This window comes from Ascaphus truei, chromosome 1 (genome assembly GCF_040206685.1).
Source record: "Ascaphus truei isolate aAscTru1 chromosome 1, aAscTru1.hap1, whole genome shotgun sequence".
NCBI lineage: Eukaryota > Metazoa > Chordata > Amphibia > Anura > Ascaphidae > Ascaphus > Ascaphus truei.
This window is the reverse complement of record NC_134483.1, coordinates 219464741-219480520: the sequence shown is the minus strand read 5'-3', so window position 1 is coordinate 219480520 and position 15780 is coordinate 219464741. Positions and strand designations below refer to the sequence as shown.

Sequence of the window (15780 nt, the reverse complement as noted above, 5' to 3'; positions counted from 1 at the left end):
ATACGTGGCCGAAACCCGTAGTCTTCAGGTCAAACCCGGAGCGGTGGCAACCCTGGTCATTGATGTCATTAATAAATAACTCAATGCCAAAATCAGAATGGCTGAACAGATTATTAGTAAATAACTAGCAAATTCATGTTTTCTCTCTTTCACGTGAGCAGGGAAGTTCAAAGTTAGTTATACAACTTGAATCAGCTTGGAGAGGAAAAAAAGTTGGTTCATGGAGTTATTCATTAAATTGTGATAGTGCCAATCGACTATTGCATTGGAATGAATATCCATGTCTCTGTTTTATTGGGAATTATAGGTACCACTGTTTTATTTTTTTTGGTACTAATGACATCCCCCTTATCTGAACTTTCAAGACATGCAGTCAGAGATTAGCCCGTTTGTAGAACTAGCTGACGACTTCAGGAGACCAGTGAAGCCAAAAACAATTGAGAACTGACCATCTTTTTCTTGTTAATAAGCTTGTCTTTGCCCAGGGCTAGCCTTGTTCTAGTTGACTTATTTGTTTTTGCCTTTGTTTTGCAGCTAGAACATATGACAGAACTGCTGCTAAATACTAAAACACGTTTGGCTTGACCAGGCCACATAGCAAAGACGACTTAGGCTGCCTTTAAAAATTATTTTTGAGTTTAATGTTTTTATGATATTTTACCCATTATTTATTTACCAGGAAGTAATACATTGAGAGTTACCTCGCGTTTTCAAGTATGTCCTGGGCACAGAGTTATGGTTATAAATACATGGTTACATTAAGTGAACAGGGTTATACATTATGTATAAAGACATTGAATTAACAGTTTAACATATTTTATCTTTTAGGTGTATGAAACAGTTACAGACTAGATTAAAATGTGAGACAGCTTTAGTTTTGAAAGAACTTAGACTGGTGGTGGCTGTGATAGTCTCCAGTAGATTGTTTCAGTTTTGGGGTGCAGGGTAAGAGAAGGAGGAACGTCCGGATACTTTATTGAGCCTTGGGACCATGAACAGTCTTTTGGAGTCTGATCTCAGGTGATAAGTGCTGCATGTGGTAGGGGTGAGGAGCTTGTTCAGATAGGCGGGTAGCTTGCCCAGAAAGTATTTGAAGGCAAGACCGGAAAGGTGAACTTTGAATCTAGACTCAAGTGATGACCAATCTAGTTCTTTGAGCATTTCGCAGTGATGTGGGTTGTAGTTACATTGGAGGCGCTTCTTACCAGCGGATTTAGGGTGGTTTTGTTCCAATAACGTACACCTAGTTTGGCATAGGTTTTGGATGTTAGGGTATAAATGTACAACCCAAATGTTAAAGGGGTCAAACCATATGCCCAGATATTTAAAACTAGTAACGGGCTAGGATGATATTGGAGCTGGTTCTGATCTGAAGCTCTGTAGCTTTAGAAATTTAGCCTTGGTCCTGAATACCATTGTTACAGTCTTGTCAGTTTTAAAAACAGTTTGTTTTGGGAAATCCAATTTTCAAGTCTCAAAAAAGTCAGATTGAAGTATGTGTTCAAGGTCAGAGAGGCTATGGCTGTGGGCATATAAGATTGTGTCATCTGCATTCATGTGTATTGAAGCTCCCTTACAAGCTGCAGGAAGGTCATTGATAAACACTGAGAAGAGTAGGGGCCCCAGAACAGAGCCTTGCGTGACACCACAGGTGATATCCAAGGGGTTGGAGTTAGAGCCTGAGATGGACACATGTTGGGATCTACCTGATAGGTAGGACTGAAACCAGTTTAAAGCATGCTTCCCAATCCCAGAGCACTGTCAAGCATTTCATACACTTATGTCAGGTGCTATAGCAATACTTGGATACATTAGTACAATATTTTAAACTTTTTTACTTATTAAAATGATGTGTTTTATAATGGTTTTTAATGGAGACTATAGTGTTTACAAAGGTCCTAATTGCTTATGTAGGTTACCATCAGTACTTCCAGGCATTGCAGCATGTATACGTTTGAGTGAGTGCCTTATTTAGATTCAAGGCAAACACTGTGACAGGGTATAAGAAGCAGGGAAGCCTGTTCTGATTTGCACATGCGCAATAGCATTGAGGAAGCTAGGAGAGGTGGTGCATTGAGGTTAGGTATGAGAGGACTTGGAGTACCAAGATGGCGATTCCGTTTGAGGCTTGCACATGCGCAGTAGCACAGTAATGACCGTAGGAGACAACTAGAGAGGATTCTGTCGCCACATACTGACGTCATCAGGTGCCGTCGGCGGTCTGGTCCGTGGAACAGCAAGGAAAAATGGTAATTGCAATTACTCCAGGTAAATGTTATGCTTGACAGCTGCTGCATTGTGTCATATGTTTTTTCATTAGATTTTGATTGGTTTGTTGGGTGTTTTGTTGCACTGGGTTGGGGTATAAGTAGGAGTCACGGTCATTGTACCATTGCACAGCCCTGAGGAAGGTCTCTCTCTGCAGACCGAAACGTTGGCTGAGGTGCCTGTATGTTTCTACAATACATACTACTTTGAATATACCCCTGGTGTGCTGTCTCCTTGTTACTGGACCTCCATCTGGTAATATCTAATTTATTTGATTTTCTATGGGACTAGCATCTGGATACCTTGTGACATGTGAGTGCTGGTTGCTGCAATTATCTAACATAATGTATATGATATCACATAGCACAAGTGAATTTAAACTGCTGCACTAAGCAGGATCACCCTCAATTCTGACCTCAGCCCTATAAGGGTTAATCTCTGTAACATCACATACACTGTACTAACGTTTGGGTGTAATTCTACACTTTGCATTTGTCGCAAGATATACCCAGCATATTTGGCCACTCTAGGGTTAATATACCTAGGTCATTTGACAATCGAGAAGCCCTAGCATTTGGTTTCTCACAAGCGCACTCCTTTAGGTTTTAACTACTTGTAGTGTTTACTTATCTTTGAATAAAAATGTATTGTTTTGATTAGTAGAGTAGAGTGCATCACTTAGGGATTCTTTTTCGCCCGATTTATATACTTAATTTCAATATCACCTGCTAAATAGATGTAACAGTATAAATAGAAATTTGAGCAGTTGTTTGCAAGTTGTACATTTGTGATGTTTGCCATTAGAGTGAGCGGTGATTGGTGTGCTGGTTTTCCGAGTTCTCCACCAACAGTTATAGAGGTCACGCGCTCTCCCCCAAGGCATCTAAATTAAATGTTAGGTGACCGCGCAAGGTCTCTACAACACTTACCTTACCTTCCAGCAACGTGTCGTCATGGTAACCCGGCGTCGTGGGGTCACATTGCCATGGTAACGTGATGTCATATGACCCTGCACCTCATTTGATGCCGGGGCCGAGAAGGGGGGGGGGGGGGGTGAGCCGCAGAGAAGAGCAGGCAGGGGTGCGCACGGGGAAAAGTTTGCGCACCCATAGAGAGAGTAACAGTTCCATGAGGTCACAATAAAGAACAGAGTTGCGATAAGTAGCAAGTTCATTACCACAAAGGTAGGTAACTTTGCATGAAGCTGTTGTAAGCCAAGTTACTGTGTGCCTTGAGTAGGCAGCAGCAGATGTGTGCCTTTTACTTGCCTCTGAAAGGGTGCTGCATTTGCATTGCTAGGGTCTGTTCAGGGATTGCAGAGGGATTTGGGGGCATGGGAGAGGCAGTTGTGTCGTCAAGTGTTGGGAGAGGCTGCAGTAAATAAAGTGTACAGTGGGGTTAAATGTGCAGGCTAACAGGTGTGAGATAATAGTGTTGTCTGAGCTCACCTTTTGCTGTCTTGTATAGATTAATTTGCAGTAGGATCCAGTCTCCAGTCCAGCTCTAGTTCAACTACAGTCTAACTACATGTTCACTTAAAGATGTTCACGTTAAGATTCGTACTCTTAAGATACAATACTTTGACCCTTGCAATGCTTTCCTTTAACTACTTTCAAATTTATACATCTAAACAGTCCCATGACCTCCCCCTCAAGAAATCTGCCTGTTACAAGCTGGACAATTAACACCACACAATTAGCAACTCAAGTTTGCTTTTCTAAACATAGCACAGATCAGATACAGTCAGGATGGGGGTGATACTTGAATAACTGGGGTTATAGAAGTTTCAGTGGGTTAAACATTCTATCTCTTACTTTCAACTTTTAGTTTAGTTTTTGTTTGTGTGCAACCAGTTAAATACTAAATTACTGTTTTATATTAAAAAGCTCTTTGCATTCTGGGAAAGCTCAGCATTCATTTTAAAGATTTGCTTGTTAAAAGAAATGATACCTGTAGGGGACATTTTAGTAGCTGCTCTTTTGGTTGCTTTTGGGGTTTGCATCCTGTCCTTAATAGGGATAGAACGCATCATTACTTATATTGCAATTCATTAAATCAATCTGAAACTGATTTTTCTTATAAGCTTTACATTTTCAAAATTTTTGGGATGCTGCATTGGTTTTATTGTTCCTGCAGTATGGCAGGTGAAATACTGCAGTTCTAAGTCAGCTCATTTTGCCATAAGAAACAATAATCTTATTTCTAGGGCGACCAGATTTACAAAAGTAAAAATCGTGACACATTAAAAAAAATATTTATAAAACACCCCTCCGTTCTCTCCCTCCCCCCCACCCCTCCGTTCTCTCCCTCCCCCCCACCCCTCCGTTCTCTCCCTCCCCCCCACCCCTCCGTTCTCTCCCTCCCCCCCACCCCTCCGTTCTCTCCCTCCCCCCCACCCCTCCGTTCTCTCCCTCCCCCCCACCCCTCCGTTCTCTCCCTCCCCCCCCACCCCTCCGTTCTCTCCCTCCCCCCCCCACCCCTCCGTTCTCTCCCTCCCCCCCACCCCTCCGTTCTCTCCCCCCCCCCACCCCTCCGTTCTCTCCCTCCCCCCCACCCCTCCGTTCTCTCCCTCCCCCCCACCCCTCCGTTCTCTCCCTCCCCCCCACCCCTCCGTTCTCTCCCTCCCCCCCACCCCTCCGTTCTCTCCCTCCCCCCCACCCCTCCGTTCTCTCCCTCCCCACCCACCCCTCCGTTCTCTCCCTCCCCCCCACCCCTCCGTTCTCTCCCTCCCCCCCACCCCTCCGTTCTCTCCCTCCCCCCCCACCCCTCCGTTCTCTCCCTCCCCCCCCACCCCTCCGTTCTCTCCCTCCCCCCCCACCCCTCCGTTCTCTCCCTCCCCCACCCCTCCGTTCTCTCCGTCCCCCCCCACCCCTCCGTTCTCTCCGTCCCCCCCCCACCCCTCCGTTCTCTCCAACATACGATTTTGTTTGACATCTTCAATCTTACGAATATTTCTAGTAAATGATCTCTGCATTTTTATTAAAAATAGACGTCAGCATACTGAACTCATGATGATAAGAATTACATATTTTTATTGGAAATTAGAACAAGAAAAATATCACCATAATGTGGGGGGAAAAAACAGAATTGTAGGAGAACATAATAGCTTGATAAAGGGGTTTACCTCCGAAACATTGTTCCGGTAATGTATTTCTTATGATTTCCAATATTCGTATGATATGGGTGTTCCTCTGGATATTTCCCCGAGCCATTTACAGCTTCTCTCTGCACTTTTTGGTTCATCGTTTTTTCTTGTTTGTAATTTTTGCACAGACATTTTTGTTCGTTCTTCCTGCATTTTGTTCTCTTTGGGGGGGAGGAGAAGAGTGAGCAAAGCCAGGAAAGCCGTTGTGCCCCTCACAGTGAGTGCGGTCGGGCCACATGTTGTGCAGGCCTGCCCTAGAGCATGAAGGTTTATAAACAATTCATTATCTTCATCCACATGAGACATTTTGTACTCACAATTTTTGGTGTAGAATGTCCTCAATTGAGTGCTTTGACAAAGCGCTATTGCAGCGTGAAACGCGTCAGAGTACTCCTGCCACCTTCCTATGTTTGTCACCCCTTCAATAAATTGTATTTTTAACCACCTTTGGTTTGCTTAGCCCCGGTTTGTGCATATGCCGTGCTTTGCTTTTTGCTAAAAATCCTTCATTGGATCTTTTTCTAACCAATGACTTAGCAGTTGGTTCCATGCATGCAAAATACCATATGTGATTTCCAACGCGGGGTCCTGCATGGGTTATGTAAGGACAGTGTTTTGAGAATCAAGGATTAAAACTTAAAAAATTGAGCCTTACTTTGTTCCACTAATAATGGAAATCAGTGGCAAAATATCCCAGATCTGAATGAATTCACAACATCTTGCAAAGAAAGAAAACACAGGCGGTGGAATTCGGTAAGATTTTTATGGCCAGTTCAGGGCAGATGTTTAGGTCAAGAGAGACATACAGTATATTTCAATGCAGTTCAATTCATTTCTGGTTTAAATTAATTTGCCGCTTCATTTGATGTATCTACATCTGACTGGTATGTCAGTACAAATTTGGAGCTGAATGTAATGGCAGATCAAGACCTAAGATAAGATTCTGCTTGATAATAGCATAGCCATGAAGAACACACAATGTGAGTTTCATCTGTTCATCCCTCAGAAACACTTCATTTTGCAGAACTGTCCTATGATCGGGGATTACCACCCTAAACTTTGTGCTCAAAAATTACAAATCTGGGTGATTAATAATAGAATTCTACTTGAAAGCTGCATGTTTGCATATATATAGGAGGTGCCTGGATAAGCATGTCATTGATGATTATATTCAGTGGAATGGTGACTCTGTAACAAAAACACATTTTTTTTCAATGAATAAATTGTTGCTATAAAGGTAACGCAGAGCACTGATTAACAGACTGGTATTAATGTTTGTAAAATAATATTAAACCTTATTATAAATCTGTCCTTTTTTTTTTTCATTCTTTTTTTTCTTTCAGGCAGAACGAAGTTTTAGCGAGGAGGAGGAAGAAAAACTTCAAGTTGCATTTTCATTGGATAAGGAGGATCTTCACTTGGTCTTGGATACAATCGCCTTTGTTTTGGAACAGGTACTGTACATTGAAGCCCTAACATTGCATTGACCCATATGTCAGTTATGTGTACTGTAGGCACTAATCAGAAGTCCAAGCTGCATACCCACAGTGGAGCGGGAAACACTTACTGCCTGCACAGTAAATATTTTAAAGGGCCATCAAATATTAATTACTTGGCAGTTGTGTTCTCAAAACTGTTGGATGAATTATTTATACGTGTAAATAAAGCATGAGCTAATATTTCTTGCCCAGCTCACAAAGAGATCTGCATAAGAAAATGTGCGTAAAGTTGATTCTGAAATGTGTTGCTCATTTTATGGCGCGTCTGTCACCATCTCTAATTAATGATCATATGCTTAATTGCTCTTCTGGAAAAGGCATTGCCGCATTTGATCAGTTACCAATGTATAAAAAAATAACGTTTCCCAAACAGCAGATCACGGGTGGGCAACTCCAGTCCTCATGGGCCACCAACAGGTCAGGTTTGCAGGATGTCCCTGGCTTCATTCCAGGAGGCTCAATTGGTGGGTCAATCATTGACTGAGCCACCTGTGGTGAAGCCAGGGACATCCTGCAAACCTGATCTGTTGTTGGCCGATGAGGACTGGAGTTGCCCACTCGTGATCTGCTGTTTGGTAAACGTTATTTTTTTTCACCTAGATCAAGGGCGCGCAAGCTATTAAAGTTGCGCCCCCCCCCTTGCCTTCTGCCCTCCTGTGCTCGCGTCCCCCTCACCTCCTAGTGTCGGCATCAAATGACGCTCGGGTTCACGTGATGTCGCCACGTGACCCCGCGGTGTCATTTGACGGCGCATTGCCATGGTGACGTGTCCTAGCAGCCTTCAGAATCAAGGTAAGCGAGTTGAAGAGGCCTCACGCCCCCCCCCCAGCAAAATATCCCGCCCCCCCTGGGGGGTCGCGCCCCCCAGTTTGTGCACTGCTGATCTAGGTCATTACGTTATTATGTCTTACTGTAGGTGTCAGATTGTATTTCATCGGCGCCTTTTGTACATTCTCTTCTAAGGATTGTAGGTATTTTCTGGAGAGTTTTGTATATAACACGAGTCATATTAAAAGCTTCTCTTTTTTTCTGCACGGCTATTTCTTTATAAATGAGTAATCATCACATGATACTTGTCAGGCTGCCAGAAATCCATCAATTTAAATTCGATATTGGTTCAATATCTAGATTGATGACTCTATCCCTTGCTTTATGTTGTACTGTAGAAACTTTCAAGTATGTTCTGTGTGCAGCAAATGAAAATCCCACTTGTGACACTTGCATGTCTCAGGTTCCATGGTGAAAGACAGGGTGGCAGATCTGTCAGAGACATGAAAATGTACCACACGTGATATTTGTATATGCCGTACAGAAGAGGGGTTTTGTCACCTTTTTACCCACCATAACCCACCAAGCATTTTAGAATTCCAAAGTCTCCTTCCAATCTAAATTCTAATTAGAACACTTATTAGAACGTCACTTTTTTTTTGGTTTCAAATAGTTTTATTATATTTTTAACATTGCGTAGGAACACCATAAAACGAAACAAAGGAGTAGCATCATCCCCTTTAGTCTTTTTTTTTTCTCATACATTATGGAGCTAAATTACACAAGACCTATACATAAAAAAAAACTAATTTGAGACTGGAAAGGGATCTAATGGATTCAGTTGAATTGGACAGGGTAATTTAAATTGAATCGGACCATACCAAATCGAATCAGATCAACTCCGCTCAACTCAAATCAAGTTGGAACATCACTTTTTAGATTAAAATAATGTGTTTGTTGTTGTTATTATTATTGTGTGTATGAGCGTTCAATTATGGTTTCCCCTTACTAAATGCAAGGACACAGAGAAGATAAATATGTGGTAATATTTCATTAACGAGCAATATGGTTTGTGATGTGCAGAAGTCATTTGTGATCGTTGTACACTAATATGTGTTGTGTGGTGTTGATTTTCAGGCCGTCTATCACAATGTGAAACCAGCGTTGCTACGTCAGCAGTTGGAGAGCATCCACCTGGACCCGGATAAATCGGAAGCTTTTGTCAGTGCTTGGGATGCAGCAGGACAGGAAACGGTGGAAAAGTTTAGACAGCGGATTTTGGCTCCCAAGAAGGTAACGATTTTAATGCAGTACACACTTTAAAGCAGCAATTCCCACCTGAAGCCTGTATGAGTTTAACTCGTACAATGATAATATCTTGATTCCAAAGCATGCCCTGCTCTTTAAAAAAAAAAAAAAAACATTTCAAAGGCTTTTGTAAAACAGCACAGACGATTGCATTAACTGAAATAGGTAAGCCCATCCAGTTCCTGTATATTCATTCATTCAGAACTCTGCCAACTCGGGTTATAAATTCTGCAACAGGTGTACTGGATCTCAAACTGTGATGCCTGGATCCCTGGTTATTTTGGAGGTGGTCACTGATCCCCGTTAAGTGAATTCACTGTATAACACGTAACACACACATAGTTACATAGTAGATGATATAGTAGATTAGATTGAAAAAAGACATACTGTACAGTATGTCCATCAGTTTCAACCTATATTCTAGTGTAAAGGGGACATTTATTGCATACAGTATATACAAGACGTGGGGGTCTACTACGTTTCATGACACAAAAAAAATCCCTTCCTTTTTGCACCAGGGGAGGGATTTTTTGTGCCCAAATATGCAATATATGACCTCACAGGACCCCGTGCACTAGATGTGTACGATTGTTTCACTTGTTTGTGTGATGCAGTGTATTGGTGACCATTTTCTGGGGATCCTGTCTTAAAAAGAACCATACAGTCCCATCAAACGACTTGAGGACACATTGGATACGGAAGGAGCGCAGAAAAATAACAATTTATTTCTAGGTTAATTCATCCGCATCCTGGGGACTTTTTCATGGCTGCAACACATAAGTGCTAATAGTTGGTTTGTGACATAGCTTATTGTACTGCTTTTCAGACTCTGTGGCATTATAATTTACATCTGCCGTTTATATTTATTCTGTATTGATGAGTTTAGCAAGTATAACGGTCCTTCTCATGATTATTAATATTGAAATGGTCTGCAAGGAAACCTAGTTTTCTGAACCTGCAATCTGGAATATACAGGATTTAAATAAACAGCAGGTATTGCTATTCTGCAAGAGCAGATATTATGCATCTTTGTCTTGCATTGATAAACTATCATTATTTACAGTATGTGGTCAAGTAAAATCCCATTTTCTTTCTCTTATGTTATTTCGGTGTAACAAAACGGGTAGAAATTACACAGGTTTTTTTAAACATGCATTGGTTATTGCGAAGCATCCTATTCTGCAAACAGTGCCGCTAATGTTAAATGAATAGTATTTAAAGAGACAGAAACTTCAGGATAATATTAATGTGTGTGTGTGTGTGTATTTGTGTCGATGGATGTAGCACTGGGCTCTGTCTGTGTTTCATGTTTTGTCTCTGATTTAAAAAAATAATAGTTGGCGCGCCCTTGATCAAGGTGAAAAAAAAATATATATATATGTATATATATATATATATATATATATATATATGTGTGTGTGTGTGTGTGTGTGTGTGTGTGTGTGTGTGTGTGTGTATATATGTGTATATATGTATATATATTCACAGACACACAATATAACGCATGCACACCTAATGTGAAAATAGCTACCACAGGCTGTCAAATATATGCAATGTAACAATATGCAGCAGTGCTCCTGGAACAGTAATAATATGAAGCAACAAAAAACGATACCAGAAATGGAGCACACAGGTATACCAAAAATGAAAATGACAATTTATTAATGAACGTTAAAACAGGGGGAAAAAATATTAAAAATGTAGGGGGACTCTAACAAGCGCCTCTAATCACCACACGGAATATAAAGGTGAGTCTGGAACACACATAAAAAATTGATAGACCTGAAATCGAAAGCTGAATAATACTCTATATCCAAGGAATAGTTGAGTAATATTCAGTATCTGAGTGTGATATACTGTAGCTTTCCTAGTACAAATGGTATAATCCCTATAGACGAAAAACATATAAAAGTGGGTATAGAGACCCACTCAAAAGATCCTCATTGGTTGCACACTAGGCTAGGGACAATATGTAAGGTGTCAATACCTATATACAAATGTGGTTCAGTCAACCTTTACAGGGAAGCAATTGCTCACCACATTGGGTGAGGACAATTGCCACTAAAATGCCATATAGCCAAAATAACAAAATTTTATTAAGTATCAAAGAGACTCACAACATAAACAGCGCATGCTCTAAACTAACTTAAAACCAATTAAAATATGAATCCGGGAAACAGTCAGAATTACTGTTTATACAACGAACTAAAGCTATTTTGCTGGATAGCTAATTTGGATATTCCCTCTGAAAACAAAACAACGATATGCAGATCGAATTACTAAGTAGCTACCGAGTATACAGTCTGGAAGTAACACACTCACTCTTACACCACGATAACGAATTAAATAAAAGATATCAGTTTTATTGAGGTTTTATTGAGGTTCAGCTGAAGATGCCTATGGCTTTAAGAAATAATTGTAGACACCTTCTGCGACTTAATAGCAGCATGTATATAAAGATAGCGCTGCTCCATACTGGCACCTCCCATCCTTGAGAAAGCGCAGGTCCCCCTACCCGCGAAACCTACGTCGGCATGACGTCATCACGTTGACGTCGTGGAGGAGGCAGGAATCCGGTGAGATCAGTCCGTGTACCGGGCTGCAGCGGGGTTACACCACACAGGCTTGATTGATTGTATTTTAAATGTGATTCGGTAATATCTGAGTGTGTGGGGGCTTACTACAATGCAATAACTATACATGGTGATATTGTATGGTTCAACAAGTGTAGCTAGCGACTAGAGGCGTGCAGCCTTTTCACACACACCTACACACTCTGCCTTGCAAGTGGATATTATCCAGTAACAGTGATCACACAGGGCGATATTTCAAAACCTAACAAGTAGAGCCGCCCCGCAGCATAAGCGATCAGATATGTGCTACAGTACCTATATTTGTGTTGGAGAATTTGTCAGTACTATTGGAGATACTGGAGATACTGTGGCGTTTGTCTGTAGTTTTCTACCTGCGCCGCCAATACTGTGTATTTATCCCATGCTCACTTACACATTATAGGTGCTTTGTAAACGGATATTTATCCATTAGCAGCCAATATATAGTGGCTAGTTATATATACCTACACGGAAATTAGATGGTGACTTATTCTGACCGCTATAGCTGTGACTGTTTCCCGGATTCATATTTTAATTGGTTTTAAGTTAGTTTAGAGCATGCGCTGTTTATGTTGTGAGTCTCTTTGATACTTAATAACATTTTGTTATTTTGGCTATATGGCATTTTAGTGGCAATTGTCCTCACCCAATGTGGTGAGCAATTGCTTCCCTGTAAAGGTTGACTGAACCACATTTGTATATAGGTATTGACACCTTACATATTGTCCCTAGCCTAGTGTGCAACCAATGAGGATCTTTTGAGTGGGTCTCTATACCCACTTTTATATGTTTTTCGTCTGTCTACACCATCCTCCTTTGCACCGGCAGGAAGAATAGAAATATTTGAGCATTGGATTATATGTTCAGGAGAGCGGTGAATTGCTAAATTATGTACACATAATCCCTATAGACCTAAAATAGGACAAGGGCAGTGCTAGTAGGAGAAATTGCAACAAATATATACACAGAAGAAACAGTAATAATATACTGAAGATATTGCATATAGATGTTAACAGCTAGTGATACACGTCAACAACCAGCTGAGCAGCCAAATGCTAACTGTGATGAAAAATGCAAAACTTGCATAAAAAAGGTCAGTCCAGACAAAGAACCCAATCCAAGAAAGGATCCTATTCTTAATACATCACCGAAAAGTCAATGAATGCTAATGCATAGTCCATGGAACATGTTGAGGAGAATGGGGCCCCCCCTGAAACAACACCCCCACTCCAACGCGTTTCAAAAAACGGTCTTCTTCTGGGAGTCAGTCAAGGTCAGTCACCCACCCACTCACCCAAGTCTGTCTGTCAGTCACCGACCCAGTCAGTCATCCTGGCAGTCAGTCGCCCACCCAGTCAGTCCTAATAAGAATTTTTTTCAGTGGGGGCGGGGCTAGGTGGCGAGTAGCTTTTTGGGTGATTTGTCAAGCACTGTATATAATGTATATATTATGTACTGTACACCAAAAATATCTATATAATGGACAATTGTTTTGCATTTTGAGTGCACGTTTTGTTATTGAATTAATGACAGTTATAAGTTTAGTATGCTTGGCAGGAGTGTACTTGATAAGCTTATGTGCTTGTCACATTAAAGCGTGTTGGCAAGCTGCAGAAAACAGAACAAACTGCAGTCCGTTCTCCACATACGTCTATAAAATGGTAAACAAAGCAGGCAATAACCCAAGAAATGCCCTATAAAGCTACAAACTGTATTCATAGTGTTATACATACATATTATCTATGTCCATGCGAAGGAGTTTGCTGAAACACAGAACATTGCAACAAGCGCTTCGGGGGCTGATTTGTAGTTTCTCTTCAAAACTAATATACATGACAGGGTTTTAAAAGGGAAACATTGCTTTTCTCTTTATTTCAAAAACAAAATGAGGTAATTGGGAGACATATTGTTCTCCTAGTTATGTAATCAATGTAGTGACATCATAATAACACCTCCAAATTTAGGGTGACTTTTATTCAAAGCATGAGAAAATTGAGTCTAACAGGAACAAGCAGTATCTTTATTTGTATTATGTCCACAGTAACTGTTGCTTTTTAACCGTTTCTGCAAACCAGGAGGAGGAACGTGAGATGGAAAATAACACAGGACCATGTTAACTAAGCAGTCTTCTAGAAGAAGATGCCTCTTTTTGATGCTGAAAGACACATTGAAACATATTCAAATCAATGGGCTGTAATGTGTTTTCCAAAGCCTGAAGGTGTCTTATAGCAGAATACTGCTTCGTAAATATGTTGCACAGTTAGGAGGACCATAGCTTTCCCGGGACAAATGTCACGCATGCGCAAACGGCTAGCGCCGACGTAGCATGAAGAGCCGATCGTGTATTTGCTGCCGAAACCAGGATATTTGCTTACATTTTGGGACACCGGGACAGAGGATAAAACGGGACTGTCCCGGCTAAACTGGGACGTCTGGTCACCCTACCCGCAGTCTGCTTTCTACCTAAAGTACCTTTCCAATTGCTTATAAAAGGTGGTAGAAGGAGAATTTGGACCACAACTAACTGACCTGTGAGAGATGAGCTACAGGCAGCGGGTTTGCTCTGTGTATACCCTATACAAGACATTGAGATTGATAGGGTGTCTGTGGCTCTGATTCTCCTTCGATATGTAACACCTCTTCTTCCCCCGGCCAACAGAAGAGGTGCCACACCAAAGTGCCCCAATGTCTGTCAAGGTGTTGTATTAAAGTACAGATAATGCGCAGCGTCCTTGTCTCTTACCTTGTCTCTCAGGGTGTTGGCATCCATGCAGGCTGGTGTGGTAAGCAACTGAATGGACGGCGCCAGGAACTTTGCTTAAACTTTATTATTAACTGGAACAGTTCAATACATCTTTGGAATGTTATCCACATTGCATGGAAAAACAACAACAGATGGTTCCTCACCACTGAGATCCATGGGCAGGGTGACATCTCACCTAAGCATTCACCCTATCACTTGGGACAGAATATTCTTCCCCCCGTATAATCCCCAGGTGATACTTCTAGACCTTAACTAGGACCTAGTCTGAAGTACATGTATTCCCCTATTGTGGGTGGAACACACCTCAGGGCCATATATTGGGACCCTATTTCGTTAGTGAATACTTCCCTGTTCTGGGGACATAGCCCTCCCAGTGGGGAGCCTGTACTTTTTAGGCTCCCTAGAAATGTAGGAGTCAATCTTAAAGGGCACTTCCCTATCTATCAAAACAACAAAAGGGCTTCTGCCCCAGTTACATTAGTACTTAAATATGCACAGGTGAGACCCCCCTCCACTCTCCTCATGGGATCTGAAGGTGGAGCTGTAGGTCTTTCCTATTTATATTCCAACCCCAGCTCTCTGTCTCTGGGCAGAAAAGAGCAGAGCTTAGCCTATGCTGAGTCACTATGAACCATGTGACCATTCCGGCATGTTCTAGAATACAGAGAGTAAACAGGCCTCTGCCTGGTTACTTTGCAACAATATAAGAAAATTGGGTATTACTAGGAGTTAACTCCTTAAATCCCTTAAACTAATTAGGAATCCCGCTGGGGTACTATAGTTTGAAATTTTGATTTTCTATGTCTCTAACTTTGCAGCCATCAACATGTTTTGGAAGTCTGACATCCCTTGTCACCCCTCTGCCTGTCTGTCAAGACTCACTGCCTTATTCATGTTATATCACAGTGATTCCCTATTCTACTCTACGCACTTCCTATTTTCAACAGCAGTGGGGGACATTGCTGACTGTTCAAAATGTTTGGCCTATAATTATAGATAATTCTATAGAACCATGGAAAATGTAGAAGAAAATAAAAAAAACAAAAAATACCACATTCAAATTATGAGAGTAAAACACTAGAAGATATACACTCTGTGTACTGTACCTGACATTTTCACCCTAAATAACACTTATTAAACCATGTACAGTGATTTTTTTTTTAAATCACGTGGCAGAGATCTATCTATAGAACTGTCTGTCTCTTAGGGTGTGTGTGTGTTTATGTATATATATATACAGCTTAACCCCGTTATAACACGGTCCTTGGAAGCCACAGAATGAGACCGCGTTATAACCGGGATCGCGTTAAAATTTCAGCGCACAAGGATTTACCGGCATCTTGATCTCTCTCTTCTTTGCGCACGAAAGCTGACAGCTGCAGAGAGGAGAACACATGGACACAGCCCTATGAAGTG

The 15780-nt window shown here is 41.4% G+C and overlaps 1 protein-coding gene across 6 annotated transcripts in view; it reads left to right on the top strand.

Moving 5' to 3' along the window:
* COMMD10 (COMM domain containing 10) overlaps positions 1 to 15780 on the top strand; it is a 339457-nt gene that overhangs the window by 18592 nt on the left and 305085 nt on the right. For all 6 annotated transcript variants that reach the window (XM_075601260.1, XM_075601221.1, XM_075601231.1 and 3 more), the window contains exons 3-4: positions 6757 to 6867; positions 8818 to 8973. In XM_075601260.1, the coding sequence (XP_075457375.1) occupies positions 6757 to 6867; positions 8818 to 8973 (267 nt within the window). The remainder of the gene's footprint in view (positions 1 to 6756; positions 6868 to 8817; positions 8974 to 15780) is intronic.